At 47.5% G+C, this 20,792-nt stretch overlaps 1 protein-coding gene across 3 annotated transcripts in view; it reads right to left on the reverse strand.

Annotated features, from left to right (window-relative positions):
* Positions 1 to 2,390: 2,390 nt before the first annotated feature.
* The window catches only part of LOC146046041 (adhesion G-protein coupled receptor G1-like), a 62,725-nt gene continuing 44,323 nt past the window's right edge, over positions 2,391 to 20,792 (reverse strand). For all 3 annotated transcript variants that reach the window (XM_083165210.1, XM_083165211.1, XM_083165209.1), the window contains exons 9-14: positions 20,259 to 20,359; positions 19,711 to 19,832; positions 18,607 to 18,872; positions 14,397 to 14,505; positions 13,523 to 13,791; positions 2,391 to 13,127 (exon numbers count right to left, since the gene is read on the reverse strand). In XM_083165210.1, coding sequence (XP_083021336.1) covers positions 12,982 to 13,127; positions 13,523 to 13,791; positions 14,397 to 14,505; positions 18,607 to 18,872; positions 19,711 to 19,832; positions 20,259 to 20,359 — 1,013 coding nt within the window. In that variant the 3' untranslated portion in view covers positions 2,391 to 12,981. The remainder of the gene's footprint in view (positions 13,128 to 13,522; positions 13,792 to 14,396; positions 14,506 to 18,606; positions 18,873 to 19,710; positions 19,833 to 20,258; positions 20,360 to 20,792) is intronic.

Here is a 20,792-nt window from a genome sequence, read left to right on the forward strand (position 1 = left end):
CAAAATGACTAGGGGTCCCCTGTATTTTAAGAACCAGCCCCAGGCTAAACCAGCCAGCAGGGTAATGTCACAGCCAGGGGACACTTATTATATAAAGTCCCGCGGCCAAAACATTCATCCCTACTAACCATTCAGCCTGGCCAGGGGCCCTGGGGGAGTGTGGACCCTCCAAATAAAGGGTTCCCCCCCTCCAGGACTTACCTGACCATGCTGAAGCCTGGTGCTGTCCCTGGTGGCCCCAGAGCGGTGGCCACCGGGCTGATTGAGTGTAAAAAAAATAGAATAAAAAAACTATTGTTTTTAACTGTGGAACTATGAGTCCCAGCAAGCCTCCCCCGCAAGCTGGAACTTGGAGAACCAAAAGTCCCAGCCCGTGGGGCATTAAAGGGCCCGCTGGCACTTGTAGTTCCACAGTAAAAAAAATTGTGAAATAAACACACACACACTGACACACAATAAAAATTAAACTTTAATACATCCAAAGCCCATACATACTGATACTTACCTATCTTGAGTCCGTAGGTAAGTCCCTGGGTCTTGGTCCGGTGCCTTGTCCTTGTCCGGATCCATGTCGGCATTCGACTCCATGTCGATGTCCATGTTGGCGGCGTCTGTCGGCGTCCATCCGGGTTCGAAGAAATCCATGGGGGACCTGTGGTAGTAAATCCAACTCACCCAGGTCCTCCTGTGAAGATCTGTAGTCTTGATCCGACTTACGGTGGCCATACACATGCAGATTTATCTTCAGATCTGGCTGGTTGGAACAAAAACATGGTTATGGATGAGAGCAAATGACAGTTGACCATTTGCTTGGAAATGCTGGAAAACTGACAAACTGTCACTCATCCATAACCATGTTTTTGTTCCAACAAGCCAGATCTGAAGATAAATCTTACTAGTGTATGGGCACCTTTAGTCCTGGTCTTCTGTCACCTTCTGTAACATGCCGGCGACTCCACCAGCTCCCCGCATCGGACTGTCAGAGGCGCTGAGATGTTTCATCTTCCGCGCCTCTCCATAGAATGATTCTATTGGCAGCTAATCTGACTAAAGCCAAATACGACAGGAAAAGAAAGTGTATTTTCCTGCCGTATATTCGTGGCCGTTTCACGCCAATTAGCAGACGTATTTTCAATATGGCTGCTTAGTAAATCAGGAGTCACGATTCTTTTGAATGGTGATTCCTGTCGTATTCTAACGATGGTGTATGCATTCATATTTGTAAATACAAATACGAATGTCCCATCAATACGAATACGAATATTGTATTTTTGGCATAGTAAATGGCAAAAATACAATTTTTTTCCTACGAATTCATATTAGTAAATTTCCCCCAATGGGTGAAATGTAATAGGATGAGAGATTCAGAAAGTGAGAGATTTGGTAAGAAATCTCCAGGTTTTTTTAAAGCAGCAATCATTTATACTGCAAAACCAGTTTGATTTGGAAGTGTGAATGATTGCAGCTTTAAAAAACCTGGAGATTTCTTACCAAATCTCTCACTTTCTGAATCTCTCATCCTGTTAAATGTCACCCAATGTATCAACAGAAAATCCAAAATGTAGGCAAAAATTTTGAATAAAAACACAAAGAAAGTTTTAAAAAAATAAACAAAAAACACTCCATTTGTCGAGACCAGCTCCACTTTCCCCCATCCAGGACAGAAGAAGAGTATGGACATGGGTGTGGTATGGGATTCCGATAGTCATTAGCCAGACGTTGGAATCCCGACTGCGGGGACTCAGACAGCGGGGGGAGCACAACAAAGCCCCTTGTGGGCTTGCTGCGCTCGCCACCTATTTTATTCTCCCTCTATGGGGGTCATGGACCCCTACGAGGGAGAATAGCCGCTGCCCGTCTGTCGGGCTCTTAGCAGTTGGGATTCCGACGTCGGTGTAATGACTGTTGGAATCCCGACTGCCGGTCAGTCATCCAGCACCCCAATGGACATATCACGAAATATGGAAAGGGAAAGATTACTCTTTTTGTTCCGGCACTCCTTAATTTGAATTTAATTTATATTAAAATGTATAATAATTTATTGATCTGCATTAAAAATAAAACACCACCTATGATTATAGGGATAGTATATTACAAAAATAAGAAAAAGGGGAAAGGAGACACGACACTTGTGAACCTTAAATGAATAGGTGTATCAGCTTAAGGTGCCCATACACGTTACAATTATTGTATACAATATTGTATACAATATCGCATCTCATAGCATATCGGTTTTGCGATGATATCAGATGACATGAGATCTCGTACAAAAAGTATGTGCTGCACATACTTTTTGTACTAGATCTCATCTCATCTGATCTCATCGCAAAACCGATATGCTATAAGATGCGATATTGTATACAATATTGTATACAATAATTGTAACGTGTATGGGCACCTTTAGAACTTTAATGTTCTCAGAGCTAGGATTCCTCATAATCCTGTGAGGCATTAATTGATCCAGCTGAAATGTAGTTGTAAGTGACACAACATTAATTTAATGAATAATTCCTATATACGAAACATATTAATTAAATAAACTATATACAAGTAAAAAAAATGGCGAAACTCTTTTGTACATGTGATCGAAGGTCACAGTTGGGATACCACAATTATTGACTACTATGGGATCCTTTTAATAATCATTTAGTATACATCCTTCTAGATGGAATAGGCTAATTGGTCAGGACAGAGAAGGCTTACTGACTCATGCCTCTAACTGCTGCTGCTTCCCAACTGTGTGCCTCTAGGGCAGTGAACGGATTGGGTGAGTGTGCTAAGATAGTGAGTAGGAGAGTTTTGAGCAAGTGAAGAAAGGATATGGGGATCTGCTGTTGCAGACCAGTACCAGGTGTGGCCCCTGATGGTCGCCCAGCACAGGGGGTCATTCCTAGGCTGGTCACAATGAGAGTCCCTAAGTAGAAACTATAAGAGATACAGGTATACTCCTATTCTGTGCTTTTAGTTATAATGCCCATAATCATTGCTAGATACTCTGTGTCAGAATAGCTTTTCTGAGGTATACCTGTATTTATAGATATAACATTATGGCGTATTTAACTCCTGTAGTGCATTGATACATATTACCACATGTAGGTATTAAAACCCTTACTCTCTTATATAGTTTATACTTAGGGGACTCCAATAGCGACCAGCCTAGGAGTAAAAATCAGGGAATACACCCACATCTATCTCTCTCGGCACAAGTTACATCTGCCCCCCCCCCCCCCCCTACAGCGCACATGGTTTTGTCCACTTGAGAAGGAATTTGCCTTTGCAAGTGAACCAGAATAAGAGCCATTGTTTGTATAGTGGCATAGGTTAGTTTCTCGCATCAGGTTATACTCCACCACTCCCAGACCCTTAGTTGCTGGCTATTACTAACCTTTAGCTATCCCGCTGGAATTCCTATGGTATTTGCACAATGGGGTATTTACTAGCTAAAATCTATTCCATTACTAGCCCCTCCCCCTGCTGGATTAGGGGTTTGTCACTCCCTAGTCATTACAGCCCAAGGGGGACGTTACCTTTTGGTGTAGTCCCTTTTGCCAACACCTAATTTGCTGGTCCGGGTGATCCTGTTGAATTTCTCGCCAGCCCTCCGTGTGACTAGGACGAATCCCCCTCTCCTGCTCTGGTCATACGGGAAATGTGTGCAGCATAGCCAAATGTTTAAAAAACTCTCCGTGTGTGGGCATGATAACCATGTGCCAGTGATGTGTTAAATGATTTGCATCTAACCCTCTGATCATTTACACAATCGTTTTCTCTGTGTGTGTGTGTGTGGGTGACAGATTGAATTGTTCATAAAATCTTAAGGCCCATTTATGCGAAATATTGTTGGCCACGGATCCCCGATATTGAGCGTACACACTATTCAATGTTGGCCTCTGAGCTCCAATATTGAGCGTACACACTGTACGATGTTGGCCACGGATCCCCGATATTGAGCATACACACTGTATGATGTTGGCCGCAGGTCCCCGATGTTTAGCATACACACTGTACGATGTTGGCTGCGGATCCCCGATATTGAGCATACACACTGTACGATGTTGGCCGCAGATCCACGATATTCAGCATACACACTGTACGATGATGGCTGCAGTCTCCGATATTCAGCATTCACACTGTACGATGTTGGCCGCTGTCCCCCTTGATATTCAGCATACACACTGCACGATGTTGGGTGTATATCCTCGATATTGAGCATACACACTGTACAATGTTGGCCGCAGATCCCCGATATTCGGCATACACACTGTACGATGTTGGCCGCAGTTCTCCAATATTCAGCAAACACACTATACGATGTTGGCCACAGGTCCCCCATATTCAGCATACACACTGTACAATGTTGGAGGCAGGCCCCCAATATTGAGCATACACACTGTACGATGTTGGGTGTAGAGCCCAGATATTGAGCATACACACTGTACGATGTTGGCCGCAGTCCCCAATATTGAGTGTACACACTGTACGATATTGGCCGCAGGTCCCCGATATAGAGCATACAGTACGATGTTGGGTGTAGATCCCCGATATTGAGCATACACACTGTACGATGTTGGCCGCAGATCCCCGATATTGAGCGTATACACTGTACGATGTTGGCTGCAGATCCCCGAAATTGAGTATATACACTATACGATGATGGCCTCAATCCCAGATATTCAGCATACACATTGTACGATGTTGGCCGCAGATCCCCGAAATTGAGTGTATACTACTATACGGTGTTGGCCGCAGTCCCTTATATTCAGCATACACACTGTACGATGTTGGCCACGGATCCCCGATATTGAGCATACACACTGTATGATGTTGGGCGCAGGTCCCCGATGTTTAGCATACACACTGTACGATGTTGGCCGCAGATCCCAGATATTGAGCGTATAGACTGTACGATGTTGGCCGCAGATCCCCAAAATTGAGTATATACACTATACGATGTTGGCCGCGGTCCCTGATATTCAGCATACATATTGTACGATGTTGGCCGCAGATCCCCGATATTGAGAGTACACACTGTACGATGTTGGCCGCAGATCCACGATATTCAGCATACACACTTTACGATGTTGGCCGCAGTCTCCGATATTCAGCATACACACTGTACGATGTTGGCCGCTGTCCCCCTCGATATTCAGCATACACACTGCACGATGTTGGGTGTATATCCCCGATATTGAGCATACACACTGTACAATGTTGGCCGCAGATCCCCGATATTGAGCATATACACTGTACGATGTTGGCCGCAGATCCCCGAAATTGAGTATATACACTATACGATGTTGGCCGCAATCCCTGATATTCAGCATACACAATGTACGATGTTGGCCGCAGATCCCCGAAATTGAATGTTTACTACTATACGATGTTGGCCGCAGTCCCTGATATTCAGCATAAACATTGTACGATGTTGGCCGCAGATCCCCGATATTGAGAGTACACACTGTATGATGTTGGCTGCAGATCCACGATATTCAGCATACACACTGTACAATGTTGGCCGCAGATCCCCGATATTGAGCATATACACTGTACGATGTTGGCCGCAGATCCCCGAAATTGAGTATATACACTATACGATGTTGGCCGCAATCCCTGATATTCAGCATACACAATGTACGATGTTGGCCGCAGATCCCCGAAATTGAGTGTTTACTACTATACGATGTTGGCCGCAGTCCCTGATATTCAGCATACACATTGTACGATGTTGGCCGCAGATCCCCGATATTGAGAGTACACACTGTACGATGTTGGCTGCAGATCCACGATATTCAGCATACACACTGTACGATGTTGGCCGCTGTCCCCCTCGATATTCAGCATACACGCTGCACGATGTTGGGTGTATATCCCCGATATTGAGCATACACACTGTACAATGTTGGCCGCAGATCCCCGATATTCAGAAAACACACTGTACGATGTTGGCCGCAGTTCTCCAATATTCAGCAAACATACTATACGATGTTGGCCACAGGTCCCCGATATTCAGCATACACACTGTACGATGTTGGACGCAGGTCCCCAATATTGAGCATACACGCTGTACGATGTTGGGTGTAGATCCCCGATATTGAGCATACACACTGTACGATGTTGGCCGCAGTCCCCAATATTGAGTGTACACACTGTACGATGTTGGCCGCAGGTCCCCGATATTGAGCATACAGTACGATGTTGGGTGTAGATCCCCGATATTGAGCATACACACTGTACGATGTTGGCCGCAGATCCCCGATATTGAGCATATACACTGTACGATGTTGGCCGCAGATCCCCGAAATTGAGTATATACACTATACGATGTTGGCCGCAATCCCTGATATTCAGCATACACAATGTACGATGTTGGCCGCAGATTCCCGAAATTGAGTGTTTACTACTATACAATGTTGGCCGCAGTCCCTGATATTCAGCATACACATTGTACGATGTTGGCCGCAGATCCCTGATATTGAGAGTACACACTGTACGATGTTGGCTGCAGATCCACGATATTCAGCATACACACTGTATGATTTTGGCCGCAGTCTCCGATATTCAGCATACACACTGTACGATGTTGGGTGTATATCCCCGATATTGAGCATACACACTGTACAATGTTGGCCGCAGATCCCAGATATTCAGAAAACACACTGTACGATGTTGGCCGCAGTTCTCCAATATTCAGCAAACATACTATACGATGTTGGCCACAGGTCCCCGATATTCAGCATACACACTGTACGATGTTGGACGCAGGTCCCCAATATTGAGCATACACGCTGTACGATGTTGGGTGCAGATCTCCGATATTGAGCATACACACTGTACGATGTTGGCCGCAGTCCCCAATATTGAGTGTACACACTGTACGATGTTGGCCGCAGGTCCCCGATTTTGAGCATACAGTACGATGTTGGGTGTAGATCCCCGATATTGAACATACACACTGTACGATGTTGGCCGCAAATCCCCGATATTGAGCATATACACTGTACGATGTTGGCCGCAGATCCCCGAAATTGAGTATATAGACTATACGATGTTGGCCTCAATCCCTGATATTCAGCATACACATTGTACGATGTTGGCCGCAGATCCACGAAATTGAGTGTTTACTACTATACGATGTTGGCCGATGTCCCCCTCGATATTCAGCATACACACTGCACGATGTTGGGTGCATATCCCCGATATTGAGCATACACACTGTACAATGTTGGCCGCAGTTCTCCAATATTCAGCAAACATACTATACGATGTTGGCCACAGGTCCCCGATATTCAGCATACACACTGTACGATGTTGGCCGCAGATCCCCGATATTGAGAGTATACACTGTACGATGTTGGCCGCAGATCCCCGAAATTGAGTATATACACTATACGATGTTGGCCGCAATCCCTGATATTCAGCATACACAATGTACGATGTTGGCCGCAGATTCCCGAAATTGAGTGTTTACTACTATACGATGTTGGCCGCAGTCCCTGATATTCAGCATACACATTGTACGATGTTGGCCGCAGATCCCCGATATTGAGCATACACACTGTACGATGTTGGCCGCAGATCCACGATATTCAGCATACACACTGTACGATTTTGGCTTCAGTCTCCGATATTCAGCATACACACTGTACGATGTTGGCCGCTGTCCCCCTCGATATTCAGCATACACACTGCACGATGTTGGGTGTATATCCCCGATATTGAGCATACACACTGTACAATGTTGGCCGCAGTTCTCCAATATTCAGCAAACATACTATACGATGTTGGCCACAGGTCCCCGATATTCAGCATACACACTGTACGATGTTGGCCGCAGATCCCCGATATTGAGAGTATACACTGTACGATGTTGGCCGCAGATCCCCGAAATTGAGTATATACACTATACGATGTTGGCCGCAATCCCTGATATTCAGCATACACAATGTACGATGTTGGCCGCAGATTCCCGAAATTGAGTGTTTACTACTATACGATGTTGGCCGCAGTCCCTGATATTCAGCATACACATTGTACGATGTTGGCCGCAGATCCCCGATATTGAGCATACACACTGTACGATGTTGGCCGCAGATCCACGATATTCAGCATACACACTGTACGATTTTGGCCGCAGTCTCCGATATTCAGCATACACACTGTACGATGTTGGCCGCTGTCCCCCTCGATATTCAGCATACACACTGCACGATGTTGGGTGTATATCCCCGATATTGAGCATACACACTGTACAATGTTGGCCGCAGATCCCAGATATTCAGAAAACACACTGTACGATGTTGGCCGCAGTTCTCCAATATTCAGCAAACATACTATACGATGTTGGCCACAGGTCCCCGATATTCAGCATACACACTGTACGATGTTGGACGCAGGTCCCCAATATTGAGCATACACGCTGTACGATGTTGGGTGTAGATCCCCGATATTGAGCATACACACTGTACGATGTTGGCCGCAGTCCCCAATATTGAGTGTACACACTGTACGATGTTGGCCGCAGGTCCCCGATATTGAGCATACAGTACGATGTTGGGTGTAGATCCCCGATATTGAACATACACACTGTACGATGTTGGCCGCAGATCCCCGATATTGAGCATATATACTGTACGATGTTGGCCGCAGATCCCCGAAATTGAGTATATACACTATACGATGTTGGCCGCAATCCCTGATATTCAGCATACACAATGTACGATGTTGGCCGCAGATTCCCGAAATTGAGTGTTTACTACTATACGATGTTGGCCGCAGTCCCTGATATTCAGCATACACATTGTACGATGTTGGCCGCAGATCCCTGATATTGAGAGTACACACTGTACGATGTTGGCTGCAGATCCACGATATTCAGCATACACACTGTATGATTTTGGCCGCAGTCTCCGATATTCAGCATACACACTGTACGATGTTGGCCGCTGTCCCCCTCGATATTCAGCATACACACTGCACGATGTTGGGTGTATATCCCCGATATTGAGCATACACACTGTACAATGTTGGCCGCAGATCCCCGATATTTAGAAAACACACTGTACGATGTTGGCCGCAGTTCTCCAATATTCAGCAAACATACTATACGATGTTGGCCACAGGTCCCCGATATTCAGCATACACACTGTACGATGTTGGACGCAGGTCCCCAATATTGAGCATACACGCTGTACGATGTTGGGTGTAGATCCCCGATATTGAGCATACACACTGTACGATGTTGGCCGCAGATCCCCAATATTGAGCATATACACTGTACGATGTTGGCCGCAGATCCCCGAAATTGAGTATATACACTATACGATGTTGGCCGCAATCCCTGATATTCAGCATACACATTGTACGATGTTGGCCGCAGATCCACGATATTGAGAGTACACACTGTACGATGTTGGCTGCAGATCCCCGATATTGAGCATACACACTGTACGATGTTGGCCGCAGATCCCCGATATTGAGCATATACACTGTACGATGTTGGCCGCAGATCCCCGAAATTGAGTATATACACTATACGATGTTGGCCGCAATCCCTGATATTCAGCATACACATTGTACGATGTTGGCCGCAGATCCACGAAATTGAGTGTTTACTACTATACGATGTTGGCCGCAGTCCCTGATATTCAGCATACACATTGTACGATGTTGGCCGCAGATCCCCGATATTGAGAGTACACACTGTACGATGTTGGCTGCAGATCCACGATATTCAGCATACACACTGTACGATTTTGGCCGCAGTCTCCGATATTCAGCATACACACTGTACGATGTTGGCCGCTGTCCCCCTCGATATTCAGAATACACACTGCACGATGTTGGGTGTATATCCCCGATATTGAGCATACACACTGTACAATGTTGGCCGCAGTTCTCCTATATTCAGCAAACATACTATACGATGTTGGCCACAGGTCCCCGATATTCAGCATACACACTGTACGATGTTGGCCGCAGATCCCCGATATTGAGCGTATACACTGTACGATGTTGGCCGCAGATCCCCGAAATTAAGTATATACACTATACGATGTTGGCCGCAGTCGCTGATATTCAGCATACGCATTGTACGATGTTGGCTGCAGATCCCCGATATTGAGCGTACACACTGTCCGATGTTGGCCGCAGATATGCACGGTCATTGATGTCAGCAGACAGATTTGTATAATTGTTCCATGATGTTTTCATTAGCTACTCCCCAGTGGTGTCTATCCCGCACATTGCTGCCCCCAGTATTGCAGGGCATGTACTTGTGTTTGCCCCCCAGGCTGAGAGCAGCCAGCCCCGTGACCCAGCTTACAGGCCAGGTGCCAGGTAGGTTACGATGTTGGCCGCAGATCCCCGAAATTGAGTATATACACTATACGATGTTGGCCGCAATCCCTGATATTCAGCATACACATTGTACGATGTTGGCCGCAGATCCACGAAATTGAGTGTTTACTACTATACGATGTTGGCCGCAGTCCCTGATATTCAGCATACACATTGTACGATGTTGGCCGCAGATCCCCGATATTGAGAGTACACACTGTACGATGTTGGCTGCAGATCCACGATATTCAGCATACACACTGTACGATTTTGGCCGCAGTCTCCGATATTCAGCATACACACTGTACGATGTTGGCCGCTGTCCCCCTCGATATTCAGCATACACACTGCACGATGTTGGGTGCATATCCCCGATATTGAGCATACACACTGTACAATGTTGGCCGCAGTTCTCCTATATTCAGCAAACATACTATACGATGTTGGCCACAGGTCCCCGATATTCAGCATACACACTGTACGATGTTGGCCGCAGATCCCCGATATTGAGCGTATACACTGTACGATGTTGGCCGCAGATCCCCGAAATTAAGTATATACACTATACGATGTTGGCCGCAGTCGCTGATATTCAGTATACGCATTGTACGATGTTGGCTGCAGATCCCCGATATTGAGCGTACACACTGTCCGATGTTGGCCGCAGATATGCACGGTCATTGATGTCAGCAGACAGATTTGTATAATTGTTCCATGATGTTTTCATTAGCTACTCCCCAGTGGTGTCTATCCCGCACATTGCTGCCCCCAGTATTGCAGGGCATGTACTTGTGTTTGCCCCCCAGGCTGAGAGCAGCCAGCCCCGTGACCCAGCTTACAGGCCAGGTGCCAGGTAGGTTACGGAGGCTCCTGTCCTAAGGACTGGTTTGTTTGGTGATTCGGAGGCCTGTGACCCCCCAATGCCCCCCCTCACAGAGTGCTGCTATAAACTCTTTATTCTTGTTCTATATATACATACATCAGTTATATATTACATTGCACAAGCTGTATACGTTCTAGGAGACTGATTCACATCCCCCGGTATCAGGAGTGGCAAAAGATCTCAGAAGGACCGCTGTATTGTGTGTGAGGCGACCTGCGTCTGTTACCAGGGGCTGCACACTGAGACCCTCAGCAATGTCCTCCTTCCATGGGAATGGGGCAGCGGTGACATGAGGACTATTCAGCCCATAATGAGGCCCCGTGTACTGCTGGCGGCTCAGGGCCTGATTCAGCAGCAAATGTCTGCTACCGGTGCACCAAACACAGGGCGTTAGAGCTCGTACAGCTGGACAGCCAGAATACCGACACCAGAATCCTGACCAGCGCCACAATATGGGCCCTGGTATGCACACATAGATGATGATCCTGGTGCTGCACACACAACATCCCAATAAGTATGAGGGTGGGTTAGCGGTAGCCGGGGATTTAGGATTAGGCTGGGGGGTAGGCCGCGTGGATACAAGTATAGGGTTGGGCCGCGCGGATGCAAGCATTTGGTTAGGCCGCACGGATCAAGGATAGGGTTAGGCTGCGGGAAGGAAGGACACTTTTAATGTGCTCATACATGGTACAATTGCTGGGTGCGATGCAATCTAGTCCAAAACACATACAATAATTGTACCGTGTAGGGGCACCTTTAGGCTGCGTGGGGGTGTTAGGATTAGGATGCGGGGTGGGGGAGGGGGGTACAGGGAAGGGCAGGGAGAAGTTAATTCTACTTTCAGTATTCCTGTTGGTATTCCGATTGCCGTCATCCATATTGTGTATACACATTGTGGTACTGAATGAGTTGTATAGCGTGCATTTACACCATGGGGTACTGGGCGGGCACCATGACGTGCATTTACACCGTGGGGTACTGGGCGGGTGCCATGATGTGCGTGTATACCGTTGGGTACTGGGCGGGTGCCACAATATGCGTATACACTGTGGGGTACCAGGCGGGTGCCATGACGTGCATTTACACCGTGGAGTACTGGGCGGGTGCCAAAGCGTGCGTATTCACCGTGGGGTACTGGACAGGCACAATAGCACAAGTATACACCGTGGGATACTGGGCGGGTGCCATAGAGTGCGTATACACCGCAGCGTACTGGGCGGGCGCCATAGCATGCATATACACCGTGGGTTACTCGGCGGGTGCCATAGTGTGTATATACTGTGTAGGTTGCAGCAACAATTTGGGGGTGACTTGGTGTTTGCAGGCGCATGTGATCGCAGAGAGGTCACAACTAAATCAGGCCCTTTGTCACTACGCAGTCTCCGTACTACTGAGCCCCATCATTCGTACCATGCAGCCCACGGTCACCCCCAGACCTGTCACTGTGTGGGAGTAGATACAATCCATTATTATCCTCAAGAGCTTGCTATCTAAACAGTTCACATCTGGCCAGCAGATGCATGTTCTAGCACACAGTCCTTGGAATAACCTGCAATAGACATGTGTGATCTAATACCAGACTGTTGGCCCCCAGGGTCTATATGTCCTTGTAAAGCAGTGTGACAGTGAGTGGCTCGGTGCCCCCGAGGTCTATATGTCCTGATATGCCAGTGAGCGGCTCAGTGTCCCCCTGGGGTCTATATGTCCTGGTAAAGCGGTGTGACAGTGAGCGGCTCGGTGCCCCCGGGGACTGCCCACAAGGATCATGTCAGGAGCGTCTTGTGGTCACTGCTGGTGCTCTGGTCGGTTCGGGGAGACACCGGGACGGTGCTGGTGCTCTCAGAGGAAGGCAGTGGGTGCTTGGCGGATGGCTGGGACAGGGCACAATACCACAGGAAGATGAACAAACCTGAGGGAGGTGAGAGAGAGAGAGGTCGTCATGGATGGGAGCAGGGGAGGACTCACAGTAACAGACAGCACATTGCAGAGGTGCCCGCGGATCACCCCCGTATACACACAGTCAGGTGTGTGTAGTTATCGTGGGGCCCCCCTTGCAGTGAGAGGCCTCTGTGGGCAGGACCCCCCTTGCAGTGAGCGGCTTCTGGGTGCAGGACCCCCTCGCAGTCAGCGGCCTCTGGGCGTGGGCCCCCCTCGCAGTGAGCAGCATCTGGGCGCGGGCACCCCTTCGCAGTGAGCAGCCTCTGGGCACGGGGCCCCCCCTCGCAGTGAGCGCACACAGATTGTATAGTATGGAGGGTGTGAGTAGTAGGTGGCTCACAGATGGGAGTACAGACCATCACTCACCTTGAAGGGCATTTGAGATGCTGAAAAAGTACTGGACAGGCAGAAACAGGGCTCCGAAGGAGAAGAATGCTGAGCCCCACGGCAGACCCAACATGCAGCTTAGACCCAGCAACAGAACACAATGGCGGATTTTCTCCCCTCGAGTGTGTGCGGAAAGTCGCAGGACACGCCGGGTCATAGCCACCAACATACAGACATTAAACAGGAGAACAGTGGCAAAAAATCCCAAATTCACAACTTGATGGACGATGGGTTCAGTCAGCCAACATCTAGAAGGAATAAAACCAGAATGAGTGTGGGGCGCGGGATGGGACACAGAGGGAACAGGCCAGCGGGAGACGAGACGCAGAGGGGACAGGCTGCACGGGACGGGATGCAGAGGGGACAGGCTGCGCCGGATGGGACGCAGAGGGGACAGGCTGCGTTGGGAAGGACGCAGAGGGGACAGGCTGCACAGGACGGGACGCAGAGGGGACAGGCTGCACAGGCGGGACGTAGAGGGGACAGGCTGCACAGGACGGGACGCAGAGGGGACAGGCTGCACGGGACGGGACGCAGAGGGGACAGGCTGCACGGGATGGAACGCAGAGGGGACAGGCTGCACAGGACGGGACGCAGAGGGGACAGGCTGCACGGGACGGGACGCAGAGGGGACAGGCTGCACGGGACGGGACGCAGAGGGGACAGGCTGCACAGATCAGGATGCAGAGGGGACAGGCTGCACGGATCAAGATGCAGAGGGGACAGGGACACCCCAAACACTCCTGAGCAGTCTATTTCTGCTCCAACCTGAGAGACATGCCCAGGACATGTGGCTGGCCTGAAGGTTACCACAGGAGTAATGCCCTGGGTGCAGAACATTTGGGACACTTACATAGAAGCCGTGGCGTTGTGGGAGGAGGGACGCTCCACCGCAATGTAGTAAATGCCGTAATTCTCCACATCCATCAGAACAATAGAAGCTACAATCAGGACAGGCGCCCCTGCAGGGAGACAGAACAATTACAGGGGCAGCAGAGAGAAGGGGGCAATTCTTCTGATGTACTGAGCACACACACCTGAATTACCACACGCATGTGAGATTACTACATGCAGACAGAATGGGGGCAGTTCCTCTGATGTACTGAACACACACACACACACCTGTATTACCATACGCGCGTGAGACTATTATATGCAGACAGAAGGAGGCAGTTCCTCTGATGTACTGAGCACACACACCTGAATTACCACACGCATGTGAGATTACTACATGCAGACAGAATGGGGGCAGTTCCTCTGATGTACTGAGCACACACACCTGAATTACCACACGCATGTGAGATTACTACATGCAGACAGAATGGGGGCAGTTCCTCTGATGTACTGAACACACACACACACACACCTGTATTACCATACGCGCGTGAGACTATTATATGCAGACAGAAGGAGGCAGTTCCTCTGATGTACTGAGCACACACACCTGAATTACCACACGCATGTGAGATTACTACATGCAGACAGAATGGGGGCAGTTCCTCTGATGTACTGAACACACACACCTGTATTACCACACGCGTGTGAGATCATTATATGCTGACAGAAGGGGGGCAGTTCCACTGATGTACTGAACAAACACACACACATGTATTACTTCATACGTGTGAGATTATTATATGCAGACAGAAGGGGGCAGTTCCTGTGATGTACTGAACACACACACACCTGTATTACCACAAGCGTGTGAGATTATTATATGCAGACAGAAGGGGGCAGTTCCTGTGATGTACTGAACACACACACCTCTAATACTACACGCGTGTGAGACTATTATATGCAGACAGAAGGGGGCAGTTCCTCTGATGTACTGAACAAACACACATACCTCTATTACTACACGCGTGTGAGATTGTTATATGCAGACAAAAGGGGGCAGCTCCTCTGATGTACTGAACACACACACACCTGTATTACCACAAGCGTGTGAGATTATTATATGCAGACAGAAGGGGGCAGTTCCTGTGATGTACTGAACACACACACACACCTGTATTACCATACGTGCGTGAGACTATTATATGCAGACAGAAGGAGGCAGTTCCTCTGATGTACTGAGCACACACACCTGAATTACCACACGCATGTGAGATTACTACATGCAGACAGAATGGGGGCAGTTCCTCTGATGTACTGAACACACACACACCTGTATTACCAAACGCGCGTGAGACTATTATATGCAGACAGAAGGAGGCAGTTCCTCTGATGTACTGAGCACACACACCTGAATTACCACACGCATGTGAGATTACTACATGCAGACAGAATGGGGGCAGTTCCTCTGATGTACTGAACACACACACCTGTATTACCACACGCGTGTGAGATTATTATATGCTGACAGAAGGGGGGCAGTTCCACTGATGTACTGAACACACACACACATGTATTACTTCATACGTGTGAGATTATTATATGCAGACAGAAGTGGGCAGTTCCTCTGATGTACTGAACACACAAACACCTCTATTACCACACGCATGTGAGAGTGTTATATGCAGACAGAAGGGGGCAGCTCCTCTGATGTACTGAACACACACACACACACACACCTGTATTACCACAAGCGTGTGAGATTATAATATGCAGACAGAAGGGGGCAGTTCCTGTGATGTACTGAACACACATACCTCTAATACTACACGCGTGTGAGACTATTATATGCAGACAGAAGGGGGCAGTTCCTCTGATGTACTGAACAAACACACATACCTCTATTACTACACGCGTGTGAGATTGTTATATGCAGACAAAAGGGGGCAGTTCCTCTGATGTACTGAACACACACACACCTGTATTACCACATGCGTGTGAGATTATTATATGCAGACAGAAGGGGGGGGGCAGTTCCTCTGATGTACTGAACACACACACACCTGTATTACCACATGCGTGTGAGATTCTTATATGCAGACAGAAGGGGGCAGTTCCTCTGATGTACTGAACACACACACACACACACACCTGTATTACCACAAGCATGTGAGATTATTATATGCAGACAGAAGGGGGCAGTTCCAGTGATGTACTGAACACACTAATACTACACGCGTGTGAGATTATTATATGCAGACAGAAGGGGGCAGTTCCTCTGATGTACTGAACACACACACACCAATACCCAGAAACCCCCCTCAGGAGTCTAAGGGCCGTCAGCTGAAAGCTGAGGGTCCCCTCTTTCCAAGGGTATAAGAATTGAAAAAAATCGGCCCTTAGGAACCGGAGATATCTGACTTCAAAGCAGTGGTCCCCATCCAAGCCTGTTAATTGTTATTCCCAGTCAGATATTTCAGGTTCTGTCTGACTTAGGGCAGTATTCAATGAGAAAAATTCTCCGTGTTTTATGGAGAATTTTTGCTTTTTTCGCCTTGGACGGAGCATTTTGCTCTCCAAAAGTGAACCACCCTATTCAATGTGAAATATTCGCCGTCTTTCTAAGTGATTTTCGCCGTCTCTCTCCGTGTAGAAATTCTCCATCTTTTGATGGAGAGCTGGAATGTGAACTTTTAAACTAAAATTTTATTTTTTTTATTTTGGTGTCAAAAAATCAGGTTTTTTTTTCTGTGAAGGGGCATGTTATTTTTATTCATGTGCTTATAGCACATGAATATATATTTAATAAAAAAAAAATTATTGTTATTGCTCGTCCGCTGCAGGGGTTAAGACTCGCCGCGAGTGGCGGCGAGTCTTAAATACATTGAATAGTGGGAGCAGGAGGCTCCGGAACACGGAGAGTGCATGGCGAGAGAAAAAATCTCTCGCCATGCACAGAGAATTTTTTTCATTGAATACTGCACTTAGAGTTTTTCTGAGGTTATGGGGGAAATTTACTAAAGGAAATTTGTAAAAAATTAGGTGTATTTGTATCCAGAAATACACTTATTTTTGACATTTACTATCCCGAAAATACGGCAATTCGTATTCGTATTGATGTGCTATCAATACCAATACGAATTGCTGTATTTTCGGGATAGTAAATGTAAAAAATAAGTGTATTTCTGGATACAAATACACCTATTTTTTTTTACAAATTTTCTTTAGTAAATTTCCCCCTATATTCCAAAAGCAGGGACTCTACCCCTTTGAGGGACACTAGTAGCTTGTCTCTACTTTTCCCAGAACCAGAGATATCAGCCTTCCAGCAGCTGGTTACTGCTCCAGCTCCACACACCTGGTATGTAGTTCTATATCCTCGTGGGCAGATTGCTCTGCCTGCTGAACTCTGATCCCCTAGTACCCAATACCATTTGGTAGGTGGGATTCTCTAGTTTTTAATTCCATTAAAATCTAAGAAATCTATTTCCGGGAACTGGAGATATCGGCAGTCAAGCAAGCTGTCCTCCCACCAGAAAATTATGAATAATGAGCCCACTTCACTATACACCCCTCCTCTGCATATTAAACATCCTCTACCACCCTGGAAGTTATGTATCAGGGCCCCTTCATTCAGCCCAATGCCCCCCTCTCCCACCTCATCTCCCACCATCTGTGCAGTAAAGGGGTAATTAGTGGAAATTACTGATCCAGGCCCTACATGCAGAGCGGTTGATATAATACCCCCTACCACCCGCAGGACATCAAAGCTTCCCCCACCCCTACTGCTGGAGGATCGGTAGGGGCCCCAATACATTGCTATGCCCAGGGGTCTACACTGCTGTTGACGCCCCTGTATATATGTATATTATTATTATTATACCTTTGGTCTATCTATAATACTTTAACTGACCCGGCATATTCTGGGTCACCTAAGTGACTGGAAACCCCCTTCTGAAAATCCTGCGTTTGCCACTGCACACACACACCTGTATTACCACACGCGTGTGAGACTATTATATGCAGACAGAAGGGGGCAGTTCCTCTGATGTACTGAACACACACACCTGAATTATCACACGCGTGTGAGATAATTATATGCAGACAGAAGGGGGGGCAGTTCCTCTGATGTACTGAACACACACACCTGTATTACCACATGCGTGCAAGGTTATTATATGCAGACAGAAGGAGGGTCTGGGGCTAGTTGCCACCACAGCAGGACTTACCCCAGCCCAACATGGACAGTTTCATGGTGGACACAGAAGACGACTGAAAGACTTTGACCACCAGCCTGTACAGATTAAAGCCTTCTATGGCCATCCAGGTGAATGTGCAGAGCAGAGCAAAATGCAGAGCAATGGCGGAGCCTCTACAAACGTTCTGTTCCTCCAGAGCCCCGAGCACCGCACTCAGTATAAAGCTGAGGTCCAGCAGTAATACCGCCCCAAGGAGGTTGGTGTGGATCTGCAGTGTGGGGTTTGCCTGCATCTTCCTGCCATGAGAACATGTGTGATACATAGGTAATATTACAGCACACACATCTGCTCTACACGTAAATAGATTTCCTGAAATAATCCAAATCTTCCTGACAGCTGCCTCTATATAAGCAATAAACCATGTAGATGACTGCACCATGCCATACATTTATTTATTTATTTACAGTTTCTTATATAGCGCACACATATTCCGCAGCGCTTTATATACATGCGCATATATCGGGATATATAGCATCAGGGCACCGCGTGTAACATATATGTAACACAATCTATGTTATGGTACCTCGAGCAGCAGGGCACCATGTGTAACACGTATGTAACACTCTCTATGTGACGGTACCTGGAGCAGCAGGGTACAGAGTGTAATGCTGTGTACACACGGTACAATCCAGCATGAGATTTTGACTATATAGTCAAAATCGCAAGCAGATCGCACAGGTTTTTTACCTTGCGATCTCGATGTGCGCTCCCGGGACAGCATAAATCGAAACCCAGATAGACAGGGCAGCAATGACTATATAATGCAAATCGAATGTAGATAGCATGAATTGTATGTAGATAGTACAGAGTTAAGCAAAGATTGTATAGCAGACGAATCTTAAATTGAATAGCAAGGGAATCTCACCATAAGTAAACACCATAACACGTATGTAACACTCTCTATGTGACGGTACCTGGAGCAGCAGGGTACCACGTGTAACACGTATGTAACACTCTCTATGTGACGGTACCTGGAGCAGCAGGGCACCGTGTGTAACACGTATGTAACACTCTCTATGTGACGGTACCTGGAGCAGCAGGGCACCGTGTGTAACACTCTCTATGTGGTGGTACCTGGAGCAGCAGATCCAGCCAATGGTGAAGACACAGGACAGTGCAGAGATGATGCATCCAGCGAATGTCAGGACAGAGAGAGACACGAGATGCGCCTCAGATATCACCTCATTGGACACTTGCTGCACATGAGAGCAGAGATTAGTGGGGGTTGGGGTGTCAGGGGACACGTTACACAGGAAAGATTACAGGGTGATGACCAGTATAGGAGATACAAGGATATATTGTATTATTGTAAGTTTGGGGTACACGTTATATAGGAGTGTATTGGAGGTTCAGAGTGATTGGGGATGTCGCAAAGATACAGGAGATTTGGGGGTACATATGTTACCTGTGAGAGGTAACTGTGTTTCTGTAAGTTTGGGGTACACATTATATGGGGGTGAGGGATGAGTGAAGAGGTGCTGAGTGATTGGGGACACAGAATATTTGGGGTTACATATGTTAAGTGAGGAATACTTTATACTGTAACGTGGCGATCCGGAAGTTATAGGACAGGGTCATAGGTCACACCCCGCAGGGTCACAAGTCATGCCCCAGGTACTCACCATCAGCACAGCAAAGTAGGTGAGGTGGTTGCAACTGCAGACAGTCTGGTGGGTGCTGGGGACAGTCCGACACCCATGGGTGCTCCACTCATCGAAGGATTCTGCAGGAGAAGATGGGGTTCAGCCATACACACTCATTGCTCCCACAGATAGTCAGCGACCATTCACAATACACAGGACACCAGGGGTAACTTACACCCACAATGGCCGCTCCATATTCCCATGCACAGCTAGGAATACCTCCCACACTCCCAACTCCTGCCATCTTCTGTGCAAAGGCGCAACTTGGTCACCAAGATGGCTGAACATGTGATGTTACAACTTAGGAGCCATATATAGCTGCATTAGGGACTTCCTGTTACAGTGGGTTAGGATAGATGTAGGACGTATGCGATGCGGAGGGGGTACCGGCAGCCAGGTGTCTGTATGGCTGCAGTAGGGACTTCCTGTTACAGCAGGTTAGGATGGGTGTGCGGAAGGGGGTACCGGTAGGACATAAGCTGTGCGGAGGGGGTACCGGTAGCCGGGTGTCTG

This window comes from Crinia signifera, chromosome 11 (assembly GCF_055691185.1).
Source record: "Crinia signifera chromosome 11, ASM5569118v1, whole genome shotgun sequence".
Classification (NCBI taxonomy): domain Eukaryota; kingdom Metazoa; phylum Chordata; class Amphibia; order Anura; family Myobatrachidae; genus Crinia; species Crinia signifera.